This window comes from Gambusia affinis, linkage group LG20 (assembly GCF_019740435.1).
Source record: "Gambusia affinis linkage group LG20, SWU_Gaff_1.0, whole genome shotgun sequence".
NCBI lineage: Eukaryota > Metazoa > Chordata > Actinopteri > Cyprinodontiformes > Poeciliidae > Gambusia > Gambusia affinis.
The window spans coordinates 18,244,802-18,256,379 of record NC_057887.1 but is presented as its reverse complement, the minus strand read 5'-3'; the positions used below and the strand labels follow the sequence as shown (position 1 = coordinate 18,256,379).

The 11,578-nt window shown below is 39.2% G+C and overlaps 2 protein-coding genes across 3 annotated transcripts in view; both read right to left on the bottom strand.

The window, feature by feature from the left end:
- Nucleotides 1-996: 996 nt before the first annotated feature.
- On the bottom strand, nt 997-5,886 carry klhl11 (kelch-like family member 11). The gene is made up of 2 exons (XM_044102048.1): nt 5,007-5,886; nt 997-3,889 (listed from the first exon to the last, which is right to left on the bottom strand). Exons 1-2 carry the CDS (start codon nt 5,546-5,548, stop codon nt 2,305-2,307), a joined length of 2,127 nt encoding a protein of 708 aa, XP_043957983.1. The 5' UTR covers nt 5,549-5,886; the 3' UTR covers nt 997-2,304.
- A 1,700-nt stretch (nt 5,887-7,586) lies between these two features.
- Nucleotides 7,587-11,578, bottom strand: part of aclyb (ATP citrate lyase b) — a 28,582-nt gene continuing 24,590 nt past the window's right edge. For both annotated transcript variants that reach the window (XM_044102046.1, XM_044102047.1), the window contains 5 exons: nt 11,051-11,194; nt 10,130-10,243; nt 9,754-9,836; nt 8,911-8,987; nt 7,587-8,818 (listed from right to left, as the gene is read on the bottom strand). In XM_044102046.1, coding sequence (XP_043957981.1) covers nt 8,724-8,818; nt 8,911-8,987; nt 9,754-9,836; nt 10,130-10,243; nt 11,051-11,194 — 513 coding nt within the window. In that variant the 3' untranslated portion in view covers nt 7,587-8,723. The remainder of the gene's footprint in view (nt 8,819-8,910; nt 8,988-9,753; nt 9,837-10,129; nt 10,244-11,050; nt 11,195-11,578) is intronic.

Here is an 11,578-nt window from a genome sequence, read left to right as displayed (position 1 = left end):
GTGCTTGTTCTGTCATTACAGCTTAAAAAAATACTCAACATTGATTGTGATCTTTACTTTAACCGTAGCTTCAGAAAACCAGTGATATACAGTCAGTTACTACAGTCCCTAATACTTTAACTTCCGTGCGCTACTAAGGTAGCAGAGATGCTAACAGCTGACCGTTACGTTACTTACCATTTTCAAACGGAAGTGTGACGTGTCAATCGCGTGCTAACCGTTCTTCCAAGCAACTGTTAAATCTCTCAACATGGCGTTAAGTGCAAACGTCGAACTTAAAATGATAAATAAATTTTAACACCGTTCTTTTTCTTCTCGATTCCACCATTGTGTGTTACACCAACAAAAGTCCCTCCCACGAAATATAGTTCCGAGGGAACCATTTCTTCTCAAAAAGAAGAATAAAGATATTGATAATAAATGTAGTCAGTGATAGCTTCCATTTATGCCAGTTAATCAAAAGTTTGATTTCCACAGAAAGGTCTGACCAGTAGCTTTAAAGTCTTGATTTCAGAACTACAGAAATAGTAGGGCGAAATGGGCGGCAACTGTTATAATTTTATGAAGTAATTTCATGAGTATATTATTATTAGTTGCCAGTCTCATATTTTTACTATAATTTATTCTTGTTTTGGTTTAGTAATGTGATTACCCAATTTTAAGGAGGTATAATGTAGTAAAGGTTTCTCATAAAAGGCTTTAAACAAACTACTCTATGACTTCATTCCCAAACTGCATTATCGACAAAATATTTTACCGATTGTTGATTAAATTCAGTTTCACAAAATTAAGTTTAGTAGAAAGTAAACAAAAGTTTTTAATAAATAGAATAGGTCAATTCATAATATTGACAGTTACTTTTATTGTGGAAAACCTCAGTGAAATAGTAAAATTAAAAACAGATACCCCCTCCCCCTCATTTTCCTCAAAACACACTAAACATGGAGCAAAATCACCAAACAAATGTTGCCAAAACCATAATTCCAACACACCCCAGAATTTATATTTGATTTATTAGCACTGTGACACAAATAGACCCAATAAAACAGCTTCATCCTCTGAGAATCTCATTTTTAGTGGCATAGCAGCATTTTAATCTTCACACAACAGTTTTGAGAGCAACAACTTTTTGCTCCAGCGGAAATACTTAAGAGCTGAAACATAATTCATGAACAGGCACTGAAAAAGTGAGATGCATTGTATAATTTGGTAAAAAATAAAAATATTTAGAAACAATCCCCAATTTGAACACACAATCAGCACCAAGATATCTCAACCAAGAAATAAAACAAAACAAAGAAAAGCAATAAAAAAAGAGCATTGTAGTAATAACATTGCTACAGTAAAAACGTTGATGTAAATATACTTTTTTGAATTATACTTGTATTACATATGAAAATATCTTATTATTAATTACTTTATAATCTAACATTATTTTTAGTCATGGCAGTTTTATAGGTCTTATAGCATCAATCATTTATGCCTTGACATTTATTACAATAAAACCTTCCAGTTAGTTTCTAAAGTTTAAATTTGAATGCTAGGCTAAAAAGAAAAACAAAAACAGGAATATTCTTAACTTTTTAGGAAATCAAAATTTTTATTTATCCTGCCACTCAGATATATTATTAAGAGGCATTAAAGTAAGCTTTAATTATTATGAACACAACACTGAACATGTAGCTCAAATGGATATTTGTTTATCTTTTAATCTAGAGTCTGAATAGTGTAACTTTTATTTATTTACTTTTTTTACATATTTGTTGTTGGTAAGAGACAGATAATCTGCTACAAAAAAACCCATAAAAGAAAATAAAACAAATTGAGCTCTACTTCCTTCTCCCACTAGAAACAACCAATCAGAGTCAGGAGGCGGGTCTTAGCGCTGTCCAATCACCCTTCATGTGGCTCTGCTCTTGTTCTCTGCTACGCTGCAGCTAGCATAGTATGTTGTGAAAGCTAAGGCTACTTAACGTGGGAACTGGTGACGGTGAATAAACAGTTTTTCTGTAATGGCGGAGAAACGGCTCCGTCATTAGCAGAGCCGTTTCTCATGTACTTGAGCAACAAGTACATGAGATTGACTGACATCGCTAAGACCCTCCTCCTGTCTCTGATTGGTTTTTTTCTGTTTCATCCAACAGTTTTAACAAATATGTAAAAAAAAGTTTTTAAATAAAAGTTACATACTACATAATTTACCTTTCATTCTATCATAATAAAAAAATAAGATTCATCATTGTGAAAAGGCATTCATCTGAAGATAAAGTGCTGATTATTCACTGACCAATCTTTAATCCTACTTTAGCATTCGATCTGAGAGTGCATCTGTCTCCGCCTGGTGAGTGTGAGTCGGTGCATCTGCTGCATTTGCTGCATGCGGTCTCGTTGGCGCGCCAGGTTCTGCGGCATTGGGTAGCGCTGGCAGCCGCGCAAGTATCTGTAAGGGATGCGGACATGGCAGGCCGCCGCTCGGCAGCGCGGCTGAGGCAGGGGCGGCAGAAGCGTCCAGCGCTTTTTGTCAGCACAGTAGCGGTACGCCTCCTTGCGGTACTGCTTGTCCAAGTTGTTGCTGTTCCTCCAGCCTCCGATGATGAAGACATCCTCGCCAAGGAAGCAGATGGCGGCTCCTTCCATCCCAAGCACTTCTGTTGGAAGGCTGCTGAGGATCTCCTCCGGGATGTTTCTGCTTACTTTCTGCTGAGCGGCCTCAAAAGTTTCCTTGTAGCTTTTGGGGCAGCAGGAAGCGGTGTGGTAGAAGGTTGTGGATGAGACAGCCATTTGGAAGCTGCAGTAGTTGTCAATCAGAGGTAATGAGTGAACTTCCTGCCACCTGTGACTTTCTGTGTCGTAGCACATGGTCACGGTGCTAAGTCCATCATCATGGTCGATATCTTCAGGTGTCCTGGCCATTACATACACATATCGATCCTCTACGGTCACTGTTTTTACGTCTCGTACGATCTTCGGCGCTGGCTCAAGGCTGATCCACTCATCCTGCTCCGGTTTATAAACAGTGACATCCTTAAAGCCTGGGCTGAAGTTACCGTGACCCCCGATGCCATAGAGGACATCCTTGACGCCCGTTAGGCCGAATGAGTGCTTCCGCGTGGACAAGCTGCTGACATCCTCCCAAGTATTGAGGCTGGTGTTGTAGCGCTCCACCATCTTGGCAAAGCCAGGCTCCATGGAGCCCGCCACATAGACGTGGCCCTCGGTGGCCGCGATGGCGTGGCCGTCCAGGTGGTTGTGAATGTGCGGCAGGTTGATCCAACGATCCTCAGCGACAAAGTAGCCAACGCATTCGCTGAGATACTCTCCTCCTTCTGAGACTCCACCTACCACCATGATCACGTCCATGTTCTGGCCAAGGCGCGGATGAATAGCTGCCATGTAGGAGGTACTCTGATCCAAGTTAGCCGACTTGAGGCCCTCCGAGCAAACTGCGTGAAACTCCAGAGCGTCCACCACCAGCTGCTGGCACTCTGCCTTGTTAGCCACTAAAGGCTCCTTTCTAACCACACGCGTTAAGTCGGTTGGAGGAATCTGCTTCAGCCTCACCAGCTTGAACAGCTCTTCAAAAAACTGCACCCGTTCCTCCGGGTTTTGGTGGACCCATTTCACGATCGCTTCAAACAGCTGCTGCTCTGAGTCCACGGTGATTTCCGAGTCCAACATCCAGTCTCGCACCAGATGAAACGGAAGAGTGTAGAACTCGTCGTTGTAAATGACTTTCTGGAAGTTTCTTCTGATCGTCTCGGCAGCTTCCAGAGCCAGCTGGTTCAGGCTGTACATGTGGGCCAGGCTGTGCACAGCTACACAGTTGGAAAGATTCAACTTCTTCACCAGGAACTCTGCACAGAAGCTCTTCAGCTGACCCAATAAGAACCTAAGGGAAGAAGAGGTCGACATTTTAACTATTTCAGTGGGTAACGTTGGGTAATGACCCATCTTAGAATCTGGAGAATCTACTATTAGTTTATCTAGAGAAACTAATCATTACCGTAGATCAACAATTACCATTAAAATTTATACTGGAGGAAGGTCACCTAAAGAAACTCCTGTTAGCTTACAAATCTAGAACAAACATAGAAAGTATAATCTACTTTATAGTATCAAACATGGAGAACCAACATCTAGTTTTATCAGAACAAGAATCCAGAGAAACCCCTACTAGCTTATAAATTATGGACTAATTGTTATTAAACATGGGGAACCAATATGTAGTTTTATAATTTTATCTTTCTTCTGGATTTATTGTTTTGTTTGTATTTCCTCTAATTCATGTAAAGCACTTTGAACTGTCTTGTTGCTAAAATGTGATCTGCAAATAAACTTGACTGATTAATTTAGAAAGCGATTAAGCTTTAACTAGAGTATACAAACTGTACAAAATGTCATTATTCTGAAAAAACATTAAGGCTTAATTACTGCTCAGTATTGTTTTTTCCCCAGCAGCTTTAACCTTTATACTTCAATTAACATTTAATTACTTACTATACTATTTTTGAAAAATCCATTCACGATTAATCAGATTAATTATGACCCTGAGCCTTCTCTATATAAGACTGTCTTAGACAAATAATGTCTTTAGTCAGAGGCTTCTTGAAATTCCATGCAACACAGACTGCAACAGGAGACCATTCCTGCCAATAAGAATTTTATGAAGAATCTTGAATAATTTAAGTTACAACATTTAATTTTCCTTTGGTATCTATAAAGTATTTTTAAACTGAATTTTTCCTCAAATCAATACAACTGTTTTGTAATGAATAAAGTAGGCTAGCATTAAGCTAACAATAAGGTTTATTCTCATTGGTCTTTTGGATGCATTGACCTCCACACTACTGTAAGCTAATGCCGTGTGGTTAAAAGTTGGGTCAAAGATGGCGGAATAATTCCCAAAAATGTCAAAAACTCTTTAGAATTTGAACTAATATGAGGCACTACAGCATTTAATTTCACTTTGGGATCAATAAAGTGTTTTGTAATTAAACAGCAGTTACCTGTCGGCTAGCTCCAGCACATCGTGAACATTAGCGTTGGTCACCCGGACCTCCCCCGTGTACATGAAGTGTATGACCGCCTCCACAGTCTCCGGCTCGGGCCCCGCCGCGGAGCTCCACTCCCTCAGCTCCACTCTCCCTGTCTGCGACTCCGAGAACTGTCCGCCCAGCAGCAGCTCGAAATACTGCGAGGCCGCAGACAGGACCGTGCGGTGGGCAGGTAAGGTCAGGACCCTCTCCACGCCAGACGCGCCCCTGGAGCTGAACACCAGGGTCAGGTCGCAGAACAACCCCGCCTTCCTCTGCTCGTTCTGCCGGCGGGAGAGCTCCGAGCAGTAGGTCGGGCAGGTGAACACCTCGGCCTCCTCAGGTTCACCATCACCTGCTGACAGCAGCGCGGAGCCTCCGCCTCCGCCGCCCTCCTCCGCCGCTGCTGCCATCCCGACGCAAAAACTCAAGGAAAGATGGAAACTCTTGGCTATCTTCGGCAGGAAATCATAGGTGTGCATAAAACAGGCCAGCAGGCATTCAGAAACTGTCATGCACGCGTCGGGTTCAATCAGAGGCTTGATTGAGGAAAAACAACAACAACCCCTCACTTCCGTCTTCAAGAATATTCCAAATACAAGAATATTATCCCCAGAAAGTCGACGGCAACCTCACAGATTCAAGCTTTGCTTACAAAAGAGACTAACGTACCTTCCGCGAATACAGTAAAATTCAAGTCATTGTCTATTTCCTGGAATTAGCAAACGCTTCAACACGTTCAATTCAGCGAAGTTTACCTTTCTGGATACACCGGTTTTGCGCATGCGTGTTGTTGCTGCGCTCCAACTGAAGGTGATGTGGACTGTCGTGTATTTTCAAACAGCGCGGAGGAACAACACGGATCGTTATCACGATTACAGTAGATCTGTGATGCAACATATTTATGAAATTATATAAAAAAATACACTGCGCATGTTGTGTTGGCAACAATCTCTATTTAATCACGTCAAATAGAAATGGTATTCTTAGCATTTATTTCTGCCTTATTTTACAGCACGTGTCAAACTCAAGGCCCGTGGGCCAAATCCGGTCCGTCATAGCTTTTTATGTGGCCCTCTTGATTCATGCTTAAATATTATTTTATCAATCAGTTTTTATCCATTTACTGCCAAATTATATCAATGAGTCCCTCCAGTTTTTTTTTGTGAATTATGGAAATTCCCACAAAAATCAACAACCACACTTTTTTTTTGCATTAATACATAATTGGGAGTTTATGGCAGATTTTTCTCAAAGTTGTCATAAACTTAACTTGTACTAAACAGATGTCTCAGTCTTAATTGATGTCAGATTATAGGCCATGATCTGTATTAAATAATTGGATTTAATGTCATAAACGAGCACAAACATTTACAAATTTGATTTTTATTGAAAAAAAAAAAAATCAGAGGGACTGAAAGATGTTCAATATTATTTAATTTTAGGAATTTATTCATATTTTAGCAGTTTGAAAAGGTTTAATCAATATATTCCGGCACAACTGGCCTTTTAAGAGGATTCATGATGTTGATTTGGCCCAAATTGAAAATGAGATTCGACAATAATAGACAATAATATTAATCACATAGAACACTGCCTGTACTGTGCCATATTGATTTTTAAATTTTCCAATTTGAGCTGAATCATTATGCTAAGTAAAATAAGACACAGCAATGTATTTTGTTTTCTTAAAAGTTCAATTCGAAATTATTAGAATATAATGTGACCAACACAAAGTACATGATTATGAAGGACATTTTTTTCCAATCTGAAAAGTGTGGCATACCTTTGTCTTAGACCCACCTTTGCAATATCGTGACCTTCCTAAAATAATGGCCAGTTTTTGCCAAATGGGATTTTTGCAGAAAAAAAACAAATGTCACCACCTCTTCTCTAGCAAAATATTTTAGGAGAAACAAAGAAGGTCATTATTTTAGAATATTTAAAAACAGACTCAATGTTGATAGCACTAACAGTCAACTTGATAAGGAGGAAAATCTACCCAAAAATAAAATATATTACAAACAAAAGTTTATTTTAATCACCAATGGTTCAAAACAAACAAAGGAAAAGAGGCTGTGTGAAACCCCATTTCTTTTATGCAGATAGAGCTTTTGCTGGACGATAAATTGTTCCAGAGGTTGTTACAATAAACGATAATATTGTTGACACCATTTTTAAGTAATATAAGGTAATAACAAAAATAATAATGCAAGAACACATTCTCAAAGATCAATAAACTTTAAATTCTAATGACCATTTAACACTGGAACTGGACAACATTTTAAATATCCAAAATAAACAAAACACAATACATTTTTAAGTTTTTGTAAAGAAAATTGTCCTAGTTGAGACCAAAGCACCAAACTGAAGACTTTTATCCTCCAGTTTTTGGAATAAAGAGAGAAAAAAAGAGAAACGATAAGTGATGTCAAAGGAAATTATTGAGTTTTAATTTATCATGCGATTGATGATAAATTAAAACCCCGGATTAGCATCTATTCTACCAACATAATTTTATTCAAAACATAAAACAACTCACCAGAGAAGAAGAAGAGTTTAAAATAATTTCTTTATTATTGTGCCACTAAGTGTCAGCATATTACAAAAACAAAGCAGTTTTCACAGTTAAATAAAATGAGCAAAATAAAGACCGAACACAGCAGGCGTTACAGAATGTTACAGGTTGGTCGGGACCAATCAGCTGCATGTCGTCCACAAATAAGGCAAACTGCTTTCATATTCCCTCGCCTCAAACATTCCTGCAGAACTCCCGGAGCTCATTCACCAAGCACTTTGTTTTCTACATGTTACAGTTTTGTGACAAAGTTCTTCAGGTGACGCAGTGCAACTAAAGCGTCTGATTCACATTAGCATCCAACTGTTCATGGACCGATCAGGGTTGTCAGCGTGGTTTTACTCCAGGAAAGGCTTTAGCTCCTTAAATGTTCAGTTCCCTTATTTTATAATAATTATTCACTTTTCTAAACTGATGTTTCAATAAAAACATTTCACCAAAATTATCTTTGGTTTGGATAGAGGTGACAAATCCAGAGAAGATAAAAAAAAAACAAAAAAAAACAAAGAAAAAGATTGCTAAGGTGCGGCGCTTAAAACCAAAAAGCTCAATTCGGCACTTGTTTAAAATAAAAAAAAAAAAAAACAGATGCAGAAAAAACTAATTACAGTGAATGATGGTTAATATGCATAAGTAGTATAAAAAGCATTACTGTATTGCTGAGCTTGAACAGATTTTAACATTGGCTGCTGTTCATGCAATTTAACAATCCAGATTTTCCAGCCAGTTGGAAACACAATGTTTTAAATCAGCTCCCCAAAAACAGATCTCTCTGCTTTTCTACTTAAGTCTATTAATTTTTATTTTTGTGTAGTCCATTGGTTTGACCTTTTTCTCCCAAAAAAAGAACAAATAAGTTACATGTGTAAATTTGTTAAATATCCCAATATTTAAATCTAAATTTTTTTAGATTTAAACTAAATCTAAAAAATATCCACCTCCCCTTTTCCTTTTAAAAAGTAAAATGAAAATGTCTAAACAGATTCTTAATTGGTGCGTACCTTAACGTCCCCCTCGCCCAACGGCGGCAGCAGCCATTAACCGTAACGTTAATGGCTCCCAACCCATTAACGTTTCCGCCACGCCAGCCGGCGAGCGCCGGGACGAGATGTTCACATGGACATGTGTTCAGGAAGGACGTAGGAGATGTCGTCCCACGGGTGGCGGTACAGACCCTGCTTCAGCCTCTTCTGGTCCAGATAATGCCCTAATGTAAAGAAAAAGTTTATGATAAAGAGGATAGTTTGACCCTGGGCAGCGCCTGTTTTTTTTTTTTTTTTTTAATTGAATAGGACTCACCAATGAAGCCCATACTACGGCCGAGAACGAAGATCCCATTCAGAGCGCCGATTTCCACAAATTCGTCCGCTTCATCCCTAGAACCAGTTTATCAGGTGAGAAACACAAGAATCAAAATCTAATTTTATTTTCTCCCCTCCATGTGGGCTCTAGTGTCCCTTATATCAGTGGTCCCCAACCACCGGTCCGCGCAAGAAATAATTAAATATGTTTGTTCTATGTATTGAGTCTGGAGGAGCTTTTATTTTGAAAATCCCAAACCGGATGCTGTCGGTTACGTCTTGCGCGGCAACATGCAGCAGAATGAGTAAGAAACAACGGCATCAGAGTGGAAACCTTTAGCTACTCCTTCTGTCAGATAAATAAGTTGCTCTGTGCTGATGTAAAATGTTGCACTCGTTTACTGCAGTGACGTCCGCAGTCACTCCTGAACAGTCGGCATCCTGCATGTTTCAGCTCTCTGGCTTAAAACACCAGAATTAAGTGATAGTTCATTTGCAGAACCTCTGCAGAATTTTGTGACATTTGATTTGCATTTCCATTTGAAGCGGCTGCATTTGAGCAGAGATGCTGTTAAAAACTGAAGGACATTGGGCGTGCTGTGGTGGCGTAGGGTATAGCGCGACCCACATTTGGAGGCCTTGAGTCCTTGACGCGGCCGTCGCGGGTTCGATTCCCGGACCCGACCGACATTTGGTGCATGTCTTCCCCCTTTCCTGTCATATAAGGGACACTAGAGCCCACAAAAGACCCCCTGCTGGGAAAAAAAAACAAAACAAAAAAAACTCGTTCCCTTGAGGACTGGAGTTGGATTCTGGTTCCATCAGGATTGTATCGTCTTACCGTGTGAAACCTCCACAGGTTCTGAGCAGGTCCACGAAGGAAACGCCAATAAAACCGTCGACATTCAGGATCAAGTTGGGTTTCTAGAAGAAAAAAAAAAAGCAACAAAAGTGTTGATTTTTTTGTAATTAGTCATTTATTTACCACACTTTTTATTGGTTCTGAAGGAATAATAGCAATAAAAATTGTACATTAGTAGAAATCTGATATAAACTTTTCAATCATTGCTAAATTGAGCATTTCAAGTTAATTTAGGACTTGACTTTTTCTTGATTTTTATTTTAGAAAAAACAAGTTGGCATTTAAGAATACATTCTCCTTCAACAGATTTCAGCATCAAATGAGACGTATATTTTTTCCAGCCTTGCTGAAGTACCTTGGAAGTCGTGATCTTCTCCACCTCTAGTGCGTAGTCCAGCAGCTGGGTCGACGGGAAGTGCTGCTTCACAAAGTCCTTCAGTATCTGGACTCGCATGTCCGGATTGTTGATCTGAAAACAAAATGAGCTGCATTCGGTTTTCTGTTTGAAACAGTCGCTTCGATTCATCAGAACTACCGCTGATAGCAGGCCTGTCACCATAAATTCTGCTGGACGGCAAACTGTTCTAGAAGTTATTGCGATAAACTATGATACTGTTTTCTTGAGACTATTTTTAAGTAATATTATGCAAGGTTTCCCCCCAGAAAACCTGCTAAGCTCATAATTTTTTCATCTCATTCTTGAGAGAAAAACTTTTTAAAGTTGACAGGAAATTTCAAAATATCTCTTGATAATTATGTGCTATTGAAAGATCGGGAGAGTAATACCTGAACACCAACTATGAAGTCTTAAAAAATGCGAACATTTAAAAACAAAACAAAAAAACAAGTAGCCTGGCAGCCCGCCAGGCTTATAATACACTGAGGGAAACCCTGGCAAAAACACAAGACAACATTCTCAAAGAGCAGTAAACTTTAAATTCTAATAAGCATTAAACACTGGAGCTGGAAGACATTTTAAATATCCAAAGTAAATAAACAAAACAACAAATAAAATACATTTTTAAGTCTTTGTAAACAAAATTGTCCTTCAAAAAGGGGCTAGTTGAAACTAAAACAACAAACTGAAGAGTTTTATCACCCAGTTTTTGGTAGAAAGAGAGAAAAAAAGAAGAGAAATTATAAATTATGCCAATGGAAATTATTGAGCTTGTTTTAATTTATCATGCGATTAATTGATTATTATGACAGACCTAGTTAATAGTCATAATCAAGAGCCCACAGTAACAAAGCATCGTTGAAAACAGTTGCCGCTTACAGATTTGACCCTGTGGCCGATGCCCATGATCAGCTTCCCGTCTTTCTTCATCTTGTTGACGAACTCCATGGGCAGCATGCCGCTGTCGAACGCCTTGCTGAACTGCTTTGCTGCTGCATCCAAAGCGCCTCCGAAACGATCCCCCTGATTACAGAAATAGGTTTTGTTTTAGCAGAAAATTCCAGAAGTTATGCTCTTACAAGCAAAACACAAAACGTAAATGAAACTGGTCAACAGCCAAAAACTGTCTGGGGATTTTCAACTATTTCAGGGTAATTTTGATGCCCGGGAACCAAAAATCACATTGGTTTTGCCCAATCAGGTCAACTTTCTGAACCGAGATACATATTAGTTTGGGATGCCGTCATGTTGGCTGATTGCAGTTGGACTGTAGAGAGATTTCCCTGCTGCTGTTGAGCCTACGAGGCGTTCGATGAAACGGAAGATCATGCCCTTAATTTTGCACAATGAAGACGCAATGTTCAGCTTTCATGCAATTACCCTCATCAGTGTTTATTACAGAAATCC